Below are 14,773 nucleotides of genomic sequence, written 5' to 3'. Positions count from 1 at the left end.
TCCGGTATGTGACGCACCAAAAATAAACATAAAACGCTCCGTTGAAGGCTTTCCCTCTCTCCATTTGCGTTGTCACTTCATTAATCTCCCCTAGTGTTGAAATTTTCTTTACTCATGGTATTAACAGTGTATAATTGTAAGCTCTTTGGGGCAGGGAATCTTGTCTTGTGCATGGGGTGTTAGGCTGAAAACATCTATCATGACATATATCTGATAATAGTGTACATCATCAAACATGTTGCTTCATTCTTGGGCTACCTTAATTTTAAAATAAACAATATTGACATAAAACAGGTGGGGCGTAGGTGAATTTTCAGTAGCGGTGGTTGGGGTGGAACTTAGCTCTTTTCTTGTGGGAATTTGGGTAGAAAGGGTTTCAAAACTCCTGGAAGATTATGGGAAATGTTGAAGTGTCACTTTAAGGCTTGAGAATGAAATGATTTCTATAGTAGTTGGTATATGTTTTGGGGGGCAAAGCTTTGTTTTTATCATGCTTTATGAATTTTCGGATGGTCTGGCGTGGTATTTTACTTGCTTAAAGTTATAGATGTCTGTGGACTTGCTTCCCTTTTAATGAAACTAAACTGAGCAAGATTTGCCACACAGAGTAATTTTGGGTTAAAATGGCAGATTTGGATTTGAGCTATAATAGGACGTGCCATTCTTCTACATGTCTCATTAATGCCTCCACCAGAGAAGCCCGTTTTAAATGTCCAACTAGATGCTCTCTCTAAACAGGCAGAAGGCAAAACCACAATAAGTGACTTTTGAGAAGGAGAGGAGGGACTCAAACCTTTCATCTACCCCATGTGGGCCGGTACATAGACCTTAGCGACAGACACAATCTTTTAGGTAGGATTGGCAGAACTTGATTTTTATTTTGTTGTAATTTTGATGGATAATATGTTTATTTTTAAGCATTTTTCCCCCCAGTTTTTATCAATTTAAATGTTCACGGTTGCATGAAATTGGGAGTAAGGGGGAGTCAACATCACATGTCCAAATATACTAAGTAAATGTCCTTAGCATTTTTCTTATCTTGCCTGTCTCTACATTTCAATCCTCTTCAATGGAAATATTTTTCGCCGATTTGTGTGTATACGGTGAAATGGACGTTTTCCAACATTTACCCATAAAAATCTAATCTGTCTAAGATTACTTTTAAGTCATCTAGTCTATCCCAGAGCCTGGCAGGATTGTTTCCTACAGTGCTTTGGCAAGTGCTGATTATGGCAGAGCTTAGTAGTATAAGGGGCTTACCATCAATCAAACGTTGGCCCCGTCCCTGACCTGTCAGGTCCCACCCACCTGTCACCCTAAGACCCACCCCCCATGGGGTATTACTTCTAGGGTCAAGATGGACACATGACCGGAAGGAGCTTACTGACTTGGACTTAATTTCCATTCGTGGCCTTCTCATTAAGATTTAGTCTTTTACTGTCCCTGAGGCCACGTCTACGTTACGGGCACTACAAAGAGAGCGCTGAAGTTATGCTGCCATAGCATAGACGCTTCGTACAGCACTGGACGGGGTTGTTCTGATGATGCAGGTCATCCCTCTTCCCAAATGATGGTAGCTAGGCTGATGGAAGAATCCTTCCATCAACCTCACCATGTCCACACCGCGGTGAAGCGCTGCGACGACTCACCGGCGCGGTGCCTCCTACTGGTCATCTTGGGAATTAGCTCGTCCAGCCCGGAGCGCCCTCTGCAGGCCAGTGTCTTGCTGTCCCCGTGTCCCTTCTGGACCCCGGTGTCCTTTTTCCCTTGGGGTTCCCCAGCAGAACCTCACTCTGAGTCTCCCCTCCCAGGGGAACCCCCAACCCTCTAAACCCACCTTGCCTCAGTGGCTACTGCCAGTCATCATCTAGCCCCCGCTCACTGGGGCAGACTGCAGTCTGTAATGGCCACTCATCACTGGCAAGGGGTTAGGATCTGCTGCCTTTGCCTATCCCCGGGCTGCCCCTCTGCAGCCCCGGTACCTTTTGGGCCTTTAACAAGGCCTGCAGCCTGGGGGTTTACCAGGCTGGAGCGCCCCAGCTCCCTTTGCCCTTCTCCAGCACTTCTCCGCTTCAGGTACCTTGCTCCCAGGCAGCAGCCCTTCCCACTCCAGGGCTAGAGTGAGACTCCTTCAGTTTCTGGACCCCAGCCCTCTCATCAGGGCCAGCTGGGCTCTGATTGGGACGTGGCCCCCACTGTGGCTGCTTCCCCCCCATCAGCCTAGCTGTTCCCAGCCACAGCCCTCTCCAGGGCTGCTTTTAACCTCCTCAGGGCCAGAGTGGGGTGACCACCCCACTACACGTGGGTTAGCTCAGATTAACTACGGCACTCAAGGGTATGAATTTTTCACACCCCGGAGTGCCATAGCTATGTCGACCTATGTGTAGACCCTGCCGCTGTGTGTTATCTTTTTATGTAGGAAGGGAGTGATGGCCTGCAAATGTGCACCTAAGGAAAATATTAGCAAAGTCATCTGTTTCACAATCCCAGTATTGTGTTTCCCAGTATTTCCCAGGTTAAGTGAAATGAGCAACCTAATTCCCCCCTAAACCCCAGTACAATTCAATATCCCCACAGGGTTTCTGAGCTTTCCAGTGAATCTCCTCTTCTGTGCGCCAGTTTTCAGACTACGTTTTTTGTCCCAGAGATGGTCATCTTTTTAGTTCTGGTGCAGAGAATGCTGGCAGTGCTTAATAAATACTAAATAAGAATATAAACTCGCTAAAGCAGTCTGCTGCATAGAAGAAATCAGTGTCGTTTATGGAAAAATACAGCAAAGATTGCGCAAACGGTGTGTGTTTTTCCGAGAAAGGACATTTTGCCTTCTGATTGCAACACTTTGTTTCTTCAGTAGAGTAGCAGTTAATCCTGTTTCAGCTGCACTGTGTAGTCATAATGTGGGGGAGCTTTCAAACTTTATCTGTTGCGCCGGTCACATTCCTAGCTGTCAGGATGTGTGATTAGCATACTTACCCAGGATTCCTGGCCTCCTTTTTTGTCACCGCTGACCCAAATTCTTCTGCTGGCAAAACAGTGAGGTTAGTAACAATCTGGTGAAGGGCCACTTGAAATGTTTTAGAAGTGATTCAGATCCTAGTAACATGTGACCCTGCCACTGAGGCAGTGGTTTTGTCTCAGACAGCATGTTACACAACATTACTTCAATCAGCATACCGTGGTTACGTCTCTGGAAATAGACAAAACAAGAAGTTCGTACACTATTACTTCCAGCTCCAACTTGCCTTCAGCTTGAAAACACCACGCTCTAAGCGCAGTATTTCATCTGCTCGTACCAGCTCTCTGGAGAGAAATATAATTTAAAATCAGAGATGGGATCAGACAAATTATCAGAAGAATGTTAGTTGTTATATAGAGCGGTTACAGTGATAGACGCTCTGTAAATCAATATTAAAAAAAAAAATGGATCCCATTCTGCTCAAATTCTGCTCTCCATTTCTGCTCCCGTGTAACCCAAATGTAGCGATAATAGCTTGTACCCGCATTAAATGCTACGGATTTCATGGTAAATTTTTCACAACATACATCCAACAATGTTTGGTTTACGACGATATTAACTTACATTTTATGTTCATGCAAATATCTAATTTAAAAATGTTTTTAGCATTCAAGTTAGGATCCTGACATCTTAGATATATATGCTGGTTTATAACAGACTCTCTTGTGACTGAATGGTGAAGCATTTATGTCAATTAGGCTGCAAATGAAATATACAAAGAACAGGTCTTCTCAAATTTTAGTTTTCGTGGCAGAGTATGGTTCTTCACAGAGTGGGTGACGCGAAGCTAATGGGACAGTGTTTCCATGAGCCGCTTCTGAAGCAAAGTGTTATTGATATAGTAAAGGAAAGTTACTATATTTTTAGTGAGAGCATTTTGAGAGATTCACCTTGCAACCTCAGCATTAGAAATCGGGCACTTTGTGACTTGTTGTATAGGAGAAAATGGTCCTTAATCCAAAGAAACTGAGATTCTTCTCCGGGTTTTACATTTAAGGCCACATTGTCAACAAAACATGTAACAGTGAAATTAGATGCACTCAAAATGTAGGAGAGGCATTTTCCTTTAAGGGTCATTCTGATTTTAATTAAATATCCACAGATTTGTATGGCAGAATACAAAGCAAAAAATAATAATAATACATAGTTAACAATCGTCTAGGTCTTCTAGCATAAACCACCTAAATACAAACACTTTAGAAAAATGACAGTTCACACATTTTTACACGTAGGTATGGGTGGGAGGGCGCACTGCAAAGGAAGAAAACTGAGATTGATTATAACCCCCTCTTATGGTGGCTTCAAAATTCACTTTCACAGTAGCATGCTCTATTTTTGATTGCCAGTTAGTATGGAAATACAAAAGAAAACGTGTGTCTGCATTTTTAAAGCAATCTTGCCTGTTTATTTCTCCCGCTGTCAAGCCCATATCAGTTTAAAGCAACCATTCTCATATTAACTGTGTTCTTTTTCCCTAGCCAGGACGGTGAAATAGACGAGTGTTGCTTTTAAGAATGTTGAACACTTAGGAATATTGTTTTTCTCTACCAACATGTAGACACATCTGTAAGCAAAGAGTCTTTGGAAAAAGTAGATGGAAAAAATTGCCATGAGGTATGCTCTAAACGGATGCTCAGATTTACACAGGACTGTAGAGAAGAAATTGAATTCGTTTTCTAACCTGATTAGATCCCAGACTCTATCCATTTCAGGTCCTGTGTCTTGTGGACCAAAACAAAAACTATTGGATAGTCCTGAATTTGGAGACATTCAAACAATGCCAGGACACAGTAGGTTGATTGCATAACCCTGTTGATGACTGCTGCTTAACCCTGGAAAAAATATCTGCAGTTCAGAAGGACTGATCATGTCTACCTCATTCTACTGATTTCGTTGGGCTGTCAGTAAAATACATCAGAACAACAAGTAGATTGGAGAAAAATCACTGAAGCTGTTAAACGAACAAACAAAAAAGTTTCCTTCACTATGGCCCATATCCAAAGTTTACTGAAGTCAAAGGAAAGAGCCCCATTGACTTTAATAGACTTTGGAGCAGGCTCTTAGGGAGTATGCATGAATACATTAAAAATTGAATTAGGATGTTTTAAACTCTGCCCTTTAACTATCTCGATATAAAGACCAGAATCTGATTATTTTAGTTTATGGTTTTCCATGACATGGATGGTAGAATTCAACCACTAGTAGCTGTGAGCACAATACCTTCTTGTTGTTCTTGGAGCTGGTGCCACAGATGTAGGATACACTTTCCCTCCGTCAAAAATGGTGCTCTGGATGGACTCAATATTGGAACTAATGCACATAATTCCAGGAGTTGCCTCACCCAGGAAAATGTGTTTGATAACACCTGTTACTTGGTATCATACAGAGCATTCGTAAATCAAAACAGCTACTCTTCAGAGGTTCTTTACAAGGCAGGAATAAGACCAGGTCTACACTAGATGCGTTTCTGGTATAGTAATCATGCAATTTTTACATTTTTAGACCCGCAAAAGCCCTAAAGTAGATGCAGTTAAACCGCCAGTTGCTGCTTCTGCTGGTCTAGCTGATTTTGTTTGGGGACCTGATTGAAAAACTGCAGGAACACGAGAGTTTTTTGCTAGTGTAACTATACCCGTGTAGCTCTCCCATTAAACCCTTTCTAGTATAGACAAGGCACTAAAGTCCTCACTGTCAGGTCTCTTTCAGTCAATGGCAAGGAAATCTCTTGCCCTACCTCCAGTACTCTTTTCAGTTGGTATTCTATATAGCAGCATCACATCCAGGTGTAACCGTTTTGAATGGCAGATCCATTTTGCCTCGGAAAGTAATATTGTTATCAACATCGATAGATTTCTCCAGCAGAGAGTAATAGTGAAGATGCACGGAAATAAATACACCAAAGGCTTCTAAGGACATCGTTAACATCAAGAGTGGAGCTTGAGTAATGCCACCAGACTTCTGACATGGCATTACGTGATGCCACGTGACAATTTGTACACTTATAGCAGACACCTGCACATCTTAGTTCTGCTGTGAGGCCCAGGTATGTTAAATGCCTTCAACTACCGAAGAAGTAGAGCTGTCCAGTATGACGGCACTTCGTGAAGTGTTATTACTAAAGCATGTTTTGTTGCAGTTTTTAAACAACGTTGAGGACTCCAGGCCTATGCGGTTATACCAGATCCCTGCGCTCTCTGAAACTTTGTCTGCCATTCCGATTCTCTCTTTTGGCGGGCCAAATCCAACCCTCCTTGAAATTCACTGAGTCTTTCTATTGTCTTCATTGAGAGTCGAATCCAGCCCATAATGCTCTTTTTAAAACAAATGCAGTCATTTTGTGTGGAGTATTTTTACAGTCTAGGGATCTTATATTATATTGATGTATGAAAACATTTTAAAATCGCACAAGGCAGTCAATACCAGTCTTAGATATGTGGCTGCATATCTTGTTAAAGGGATACTGCCAACTTGAATGGCACGTTTCCATCTCAGACTTTTGTAGCTACTAGGGTTACAAGTAATATCTAAAATCGGGACAGCTGAAAGAAGTGATTGACACTTTTTTGTCTCTTTTTTTAAATTTACTTTGTGCATTTGACAGCACTGTGTGTATCGTCTGTTTCACTTTTTCTCCTGTACACTCAGTTTCTTTCATATTGAAAAGATCCTTATATAGACATCAGCTGGGAAGCAGGAAAATCTCTCGACACATTTTAAAACAAGATCTAGGATATCCTGTTTAAAGAGTGCTCTACCAGAAAGTGTATTTTAAAAAAAAAAATTAGCTCGTTTTACGAAAGTCAAGTTGACGTTCTCCATTTCAATGAATTACCTTCCCTGTCTGTGCAAATGAAATAGATGATGTACATTTTAATATCCTGAAACCTCAACCCCAGTCTGGAGGACCTACCTCATAAGGTGCTAATACTTCAATCTCCAGGTCCATCCTTTCTGTGGTTTCTCTGCTAACGCTGCAAATGATGGTGTTTCAAAAAGGTCACCCATTGTGGTTACTATTCACGATCAACGTTTTAGTTCTCAAGGTCCCAAGATTGAAGATAAATCTGTGGGTGTTTTTCCCCCCAGCAGAAGGTGTGCCAGAACAGAGTTAGTCCACTGACTGGGATGTTATGAACATTTCTGCTGAAGTGTTGGAGTTACTACAGATGTGGTGGAGGTTTCTGGGGTTGGATTTCAAACATCTCTTTAATGTTCTACCCAACTGCCCATGGTATGACTTTACAACTCCCTTCCATCCTTCAATATCATACAGTTTATTGCATTCTTGACTTCCACTGAAATGCAGGAAAGTGTTCTCAGAATGAAAATGAAAGTCTAGGCCCTTGAATTTCTGATGGGAATGGGCAATTCACATGTTCTGTACTACAGCAAGATCTGTAACGATTTATTCTGAGTCTGTTCCAAAGTTCTTTGATGTCGGGGGAGTTTTTCTATGCACCCCAATGGGTTTTGGATCAGTCTGTTTGTGAGCGTGCACAGCGCTTTGTGGACCAGCTTAACCCTCCCATGTTCTGATGACTGCTTCTTGCCTTGAAACTAAGTGACTGCCGAGTTTTTGGAACTGTTAGTGCAAAATGTTCTTTTTTTTTTTGTCTTATTTAGTGTAAAACTCAAACTCCAAAAACCCTGAAGTGCTGCTTTCTTTTGCTTGTAGCACAGAAATCTAACCTCCACGCCAGCAACTGGCTAAGAGTGAAATTTCCAGGAAGCCAGGTGGCTTCATGAATGCTTGGCAAATGAATTGTTACTTCTTTTTAACATGCCTGCAAGAGAAAGCATCAAGATCTTCTTCTTCTGTGGTTCGTGATATCAGTGCAGTTCTCCTCTCCTTCCATGCATATGTCTGCTCAGTAAATAAATCCATGACTGAAGAGTCATGCATCCCACTGAAAACCTTCTGCCCACAATATAGGAGAAACATGCAGAACATGAGAAGATAAGAACATTGGCAAGTATATGGTTAGCTAGCATACTCTCTGCTCCTCTGCCATTGTTAATGACAGGAAAGTATAAAAAGCAACGCTCTGCATTTTACAGAAAGCTGATTCCTCTGTTCAGAAAATCTTGCTTTGCCAGTATTGCCCTCCTGTGGGGTTTTACAGCAGAGTGAAGTGGCATTAATTTCAAATGGTAATGAATAGCTGGATTGTTGGGGCTCTGTACATAAGATCCACCAGGGACACCACTTATAAAATGTCTCTTGACCACTGAGATTCTCAGATAATTCTTCAGCTTCAGAACTCATCCATAAGGGGTTTTACCTTGTGCATGTGTGACATTGTTTGCATAGGCTGACCCTGGGCTAAGACAGGGGTTTACAAATTACGTTGCCCGATTTATGCTTGTTCAAATTCTTCTCTTCTCTGCTCAGAAATCCTCATGAGCCCCCAAACCACGTGTTAAAGTCCTGATACCATGTCTGCATTGTTTTTGAGCTGAGCGCCTGCATGTCCATACAATTCCCCGTCTTTGTATTTGCAAGATTTCCCAACCTGGGTTTGTGCTGGTCACGCTGCAATCCGCCCTTTGCTCAGACAAGACTCTCACCACCCAGGAAGAGAATGTAGGAACATTTAGCAGCTTGTTTTTGCAATAGGAGGTATAAAGAGTGGATGACTGTCCAGTGTCATCATCTATGTAAAGAAGAGGTGTGAAAAACTTCCCAGTCCATAAGGTTCCTTCATAAGAATAGGTCTTTCTTTGTGCCATGATGTGAGAAGGTGCGTATAGAAGGATTCTGGCTAAGGTGGCATCCGAGGTAGAGGAGCCTTCTTTCAGAGTATAGTCTTTTATCTGCGGGAGCCTTATGAAGAGGGACAGGACAAATTAAACATCATCGTACTCACTCATAGATAAGTTTCACCATGAGTTAGCTAGAGAGCTGGACCAGCAAGGATATCCCGAGGTGCGGGAGCCAGGGATGGGGGAAATGTGTCGGCCAAAGGCTTGGTGGATACGCAACATCTACTGGAAGAAACATACCCCATATCTGTAAGGGAGGAAAACTTGCTCTTCCCAGTTCCTGCGTTAGCGAACATAGGCCCACGGCCATCGGAATCGCTACGTGGAGGAAACTGACGAACAATTGAAAGCAAAATCGCACAGTGCTGGCCAGCAGCAAGTTAGGGAAGGGGTTTATGCATTAAAAAAAATAGACCTCTTCTTTGAGCTGGTGGCTGTAATGGACTACGGGGTGATGTTTACGTGCTAAGAGGAAATATTGTATACGTTTGCACTGCTTATCTCTTGCCACAAACCATCCTGTCCTAGAAAGTGCTATTATTGGATTATTCTTTCTTTAAATAAAATGTTTCCAGAAGCTTTAAAGGACTTTGCATCTCTGAGACGGGGGAGGCAGGTTCCTTGATCTTTCAGGAGTTGGAATGAGAGGATGACAAGATCTTGTACCAGGAAGGGCATTTACAGTGGGTGACTGCCAGGTTGCATCATTCTCCGGTTCCATTCATTCCTCGTTATTTCTATTCATGACATGCTAGGAGGAGAGAGAAAGACAGGGACATTTTTAGAGGGCAAATTGTAATAAATCTTATGCCTTGAAAGCCAAATAGCTAAGCATCCCAAAGAATATGGATACATGTGAGTTTAATCCTCCATAAAATTCTGCAAGCCAAACACGTCAGGCCATCTCATCAAAGCATTCCTTTTCCAAAACTCCTATTCACTTCAATGGGCATTTTGCCTGAATAAGGACTGAGGGTCCAAAACTGCAAAGTTTTATTTGCTCAAAGTTGTGCTTATTCATGTAGTCCATTGATGTCAAAGGGTGGCAGGGTCACGTTTAACGTGGCCCTTAAGAACGCTAGGTATTTCCTATGCTGTGATCTATACGTTCCCTTATGCGCTGTAAATTACAGCTATTCCACTTTTTAAACATTATGCGTGTTGTCCAGTAGACTTTTAGGGGTTGATGTTTGTTTCCTTTGACCGGTTGTATTATCCTTGATGTTAATGAGCATTTCTAACTGGTTACAGTAATTTTTGGTGGACAGTCCTTAAACATAATCAATGCAGGCCACTACTCGGGGCCCCACACTGACTGGCCCAGCCTCGCTCTCTGGTAGCAGGGCAGGAGAGGATAAAAAGTTCCCTGGCTCACCACTCTTCGCATCTCATAATACATACTTTTCTGCAGCGAAAGCTCATTCAAAGCCCAATGTCTCCATCCAGCAGCTCAAGGACTCGCTAACGCTAAACCTAGCCCAACCCTTCCTAATGGGCCACACGTTTCTCTGCTGTTAAACTCCATCAACGAGATGCGTGTGTCTCCAGCAGCTGTTTCTGTGCTTGAGGATGGTGGGAGCATTAAGGAACGCCAGCCAGGGCGCGTCTACACTGGAGAGGCGGCCGTGGTGTTGCTGTAAAACTTCGGGGTAAACGCTTGTTACAGCGACGGGAGGGGTTCGCCCACTGCCGTCAGGAATCTACCTGCCCCCGAGGCAGTTGCTCGGCTGACAGAAGAACTCTCCCGTCGACCTAGCGCTGTCTACGCTGGGGGTTAGGTCAGCTTAACTTCATCGTTCAGGGGCGTGGATTTCTCAGACCCCTGGGCGACATAGCTGAGTCAACGTTTGAGTGTAGACCTGGCCCCACGCGGTGAACATCGGCTTAACTCCAAGAGGACAGCTCTGCTAATTCAGCTAGACCCAGACCAGAGCCAAGATCTTTGTATTCCAACTAATGGCATAATTAAGGGCAGCAACCATTTTGGAAGGGATTTTAAACCTTGTCCTTCAGGGATTAAGCCAATCTCTAACCATTACAGCTCAGGGTGAGCTGTCTACTGCAGGGCTCTTACACCTTCCTGGAAAGCATTTGGCACTGGCCACCCTCAGAGACAGGACACTGGGCTAGATGGACCTTGGATTGGATCCAATCTGGCAATTCCTAGGGTCCTATAAGTAGTATAGTCACAGCATTCGTTGGTAGGAATGTAAAGAAGAGTCATTGCACGGCAGAAAGAAGGAAAACAAATTTTAAATTCCGAATTAGAAGTAGGTTTCATTCCAACCTGGTTTCCTGATCCTCCCTCGGCAGCGCAGGCCTGCTTGGGAGACAAACATCCCAGTGAATAAGCAAATCTGCATGACACACCCGTCATCCTCCACTAACAGCCCTAGAGTCTCGTGTGGTTTTTTTGGAGGGACACAGGCAGCTCCAGTGGACTCTCCCAGGTTTGATCTTACCCTGGGGAGGGCATAGCAGCAAGACCCACCTTCCCCTTCAGGAGTAGAAAGGAGAGACTCTGGTAAATAGAGTCGGAGCCAAAGCAGTCAAACAATCAGGTCTTGACACTGCAGTCTGACATTTGTCATTGCTTTGCATTCACATGTGATGATGCTGGAGGGTCATATTCTGCTCCGAGCTGCACCCAGGCGTTCAAATGAGTTGCCCAGCTTTCCCTGGCAGCAGAATTTGGCCCTTTTCTTTGCAGCGGTGCAACATAAAGACAAACATCGCTACACAATGTCAGGAGACCACTCCGTCTGACGTTGTGGTTCTCTGGCTCCATTCCCTGACCACAGGGTGTTTCCAGCTCTGTGAAGTCGAAGAGCACTGCCAGGAATCCATTCAGACAGATGAAAACCAATAATGGCGAAAGATCAAGCTGATCCATGTATTCTTTATACTGCCACAGTACAGAAAATATTTCAGTCTCTAAAACAGGAGTTGGGCTCATCAGAGTTGGGGCCTGGGGGGAGGTGACACAGCAAGGCATGGTGCTAGGCTTAGAGAATTCGCTACCTTGGGCAATTCCAAAATGCCCAGGAATCACGCAGCTGTGTTTTAAGGTCATTCCCCAAAGGGCCATCTGATAGTTTCAGAGGGTGGCGTTTCAGAGAACTACCCGTCAGCTGCACCACTCTGCAAATTCCTGTTTCCAGGAGATTGTTGCCACGTTTATGTCTATAAAGATTTTGACCTACACATGTGGGTGGGGTTTTTCCTGGTGTAAATGGGAGGGAGAGACTGGCAAAGGCAAAGTCCCAGGCTGACATAAGGAATTAAATCTTACCCAAAACGGGGGCTGAACGGCTGTGGGGCAATAAAGCTTTGTAAAGTTCTCTTCCCTTTATTCATTGCCTTTGGGCTAAGAGCAAGGTAGAATCAATTTCCTATCCCCGCTCAGGGCTTGCCAGGGCATGTACCCTGCTTCCTTTCACTTAGCACTGCAGGTTCAATATCAAAATGATCTCTGGCTTTAAACAAAACCCTGCACCTCACGTTCATTTCTCTGCGGGGACAGGATGGATTCCAAAAGTCTCTCGTTTCCTTTCTCACTAAATCTTGGATTGCCAGGTGTCCGGGTTTCAACCGGACGGTCCAATCGAAAGGGAACCTGTGCAGCGTCTGGTCAGATGTACTGACCAGACACAAAAAGTCTGGTTACCGTGGGGGAAGGAGGCATTGGGGTCATTAACCCATGCCAGCCCCTGCTCAGCCAGGACCGCCTCCTACCTGCATTTCGTGGGCAGGCAGGATCTGTGTCAGGGACTGCAGCTCCCGACCCAGCCCCAGAGCAGAGGGAGGCCAGCTGGTGTGGGGAGGGACGTGGAGAGGATCAAGTGATGATGAAGGGGGAGAGGGGAGAGCAGTGAGTGACAGGGGAGGGGTGGAGAGGAGTGAGTAGGGGCGGGGCCTCGGAGGAAGAGGTGGAGCAGGGGGTGGGGCCTCATGGCAATAGGCGAGGCAGGGGGTGGGGCAAGGCAGAGGTTCCGGCGCTCCTGCTTTAGGGTCCGGTTTTCAGAAATTAAAGAAAGTTGGCAACCCTACATCTCTTGGTTCCCGAGAACAACACGCTCTGCCCCTGGTTTCACATCCTTTGATAGGCGAGTCCCCGGGTGAGTCCCGGGATTATCTAGGGCAGAGCTCCCTGGCTGCAGTGACTCAGGAGGGATCTGCATTTTAACATGCTGTCTTTTCACTGTGGTCCATGAACACACAGCTGAGCAATCACGAGCACTGGGGCATGGGGTTTGATGGCAGCAATTGACTTTGTGAGCTGCTACACAATAGGATTGTTGGTTATACTAAGAGCGGACTGGTCTTTAATAGGGTTAGAACCTTCTTGACGCATGCACCCGCTAAGTGACATGGCCACGTGTGTGCCCTTCCTTTTCTTTCTGAAGATCTTGCTGATTTGCTCGCTAGATTTTCCCCGGTAGCTTTTATCACGATATTTTCAACCATTACTGGCAACATTACACCAGGTTTTCAATGGAACAGAACTGATAACTGATGAACCAGGCAGGTGCTGAGATGCAGAGTCATTGCATGCAGCTAACCGACAAGTGCAGGGTATTTACCTGTCTTTCTCTGCCATTTCTTGTTTCTCCTCTGCCCTGTAACGATAAAATGTATTTGAAATCTACCGAGTGGGAGCCACCAACGTGAAAGGGATGCGCTGGATTCTCCAGCTCATGCAGCTTTTAAATCAAGACCGGACATCTTCCTGAACGAGATGCTGTGTCTCCGCCCAACGGGATTTGGCTTGCTGCAGAAGTTAATAGGAGGGGTTCTTTGGGCCATTGTTATGCAAGAGATCAAACTAGATGATCCTAATGGTTCCTTCTGGCCTGAAATCTATGATTCTATTCAAATACCGAGATCCAGCCTTTCCATTTCTCCTCGCTTATTACAGATCAATCTCGCTTTTATGGTACATATGGTTTTCTGAAGATGTAAAGCGCTATGTACCTATATTGCTCATTATGGTCCTGATCTTGCAGCCATTACTCGAGTGACTAGCCCTTTGAGACTGCTGGCTGCTCTAATTTTACGTTTGTGGCTGTTTTGGGGCTTTAGAGGATCTTGTGGGTTTTTTTTTTGGTTTGATCAGCTCAAGCAATTTAAAGGAATACCGCACTAATTACTTCTAATAACTTGGGGGCTAGAGTCTGGCAACCTTACTTCTGTGGAGTAGCCTCTTACTCCATGGGTGAAACCGTGACCCGAATGGGAGTTTTGCTATTGACATCAGTGGGACCAGGACTTCACCCCAAGAACCAGTGCAGAGAAATGCAGGCCTGGCAGAATCTGACCTTTAGGCTTGGGTTACACACAGGTTTTGCACTGATATAACTCTTTCGATTAGGGGGTGATTTTTTTTTAAACCAAAATAGTTACATTTGTAGAGTGGATGCAGTTATACTGGTTATAAAGGTGCTTTGTACCGGTCTAGCTTATTCCCCTTTCTGTACAGGAATAAGCTAGACTGGTATAAGCCCCTTTCATACCAGTCTAACTGTATCCACACTAGAGGGGGGTTGTACTGATTTGAACTCTAGCAGTACAGGGAAAGTGATACGATTTTGGGGGGCAGGCAAGCCCTGAGAGAGGTAAATAGGCTTTTATTTAAGTATGTAGTCACATGCATTTTCAAACACTGATCAGTTTTTCAATAGCTCCTTAACTGTGAAGAGTCCATGGAACTGCATGGCTTTAAAGGGCTGGAGGGCTGTGAGTGGCCCCTCCTAAAAGTGTGGGGGGGCCCACCGACACCAGAACCGTGGTCCTGCCCCCTGGGCCATCCCTTCTTCCCGAGGCCCCGCCCCTTCTCCCCAAGCAGCAGGGTGTGGCCAACAGGGAGAGAGCCATCCAGTGTATCAAGATCATTTTGAATTCTAACCCTGTCCCCCAAAGTGCTTGCAACCCCTCCCTGTTTGGTATCATCCCAAATTTTAAAAATGGACTCTCTGTGCGATAATCCAAATCATT

General features: G+C 44.6%; 1 protein-coding gene across 6 annotated transcripts in view; it reads right to left on the bottom strand.

The window, feature by feature from the left end:
* Positions 1-5,707: 5,707 nt before the first annotated feature.
* The window catches only part of ATCAY (ATCAY kinesin light chain interacting caytaxin), a 35,911-nt gene continuing 26,845 nt past the window's right edge, over positions 5,708-14,773 (bottom strand). For 3 of the 6 annotated variants that reach the window (XM_074939719.1, XM_074939718.1, XM_074939715.1), the window contains 3 exons: positions 13,363-13,398; positions 11,067-11,102; positions 5,708-9,530 (listed from right to left, as the gene is read on the bottom strand). In XM_074939719.1, coding sequence (XP_074795820.1) covers positions 9,521-9,530; positions 11,067-11,102; positions 13,363-13,398 — 82 coding nt within the window. In that variant the 3' untranslated portion in view covers positions 5,708-9,520. The remainder of the gene's footprint in view (positions 9,531-11,066; positions 11,103-13,362; positions 13,399-14,773) is intronic. The other 3 variants (XM_074939720.1, XM_074939716.1, XM_074939717.1) reach the window with 2 other exon arrangements.

This window comes from Natator depressus, chromosome 25 (assembly GCF_965152275.1).
Source record: "Natator depressus isolate rNatDep1 chromosome 25, rNatDep2.hap1, whole genome shotgun sequence".
Taxonomy (NCBI): Eukaryota; Metazoa; Chordata; order Testudines; family Cheloniidae; genus Natator; species Natator depressus.
The sequence above is the reverse complement of the archived record's forward strand: the minus strand, read 5'-3'. Positions and strand labels throughout refer to the sequence as shown.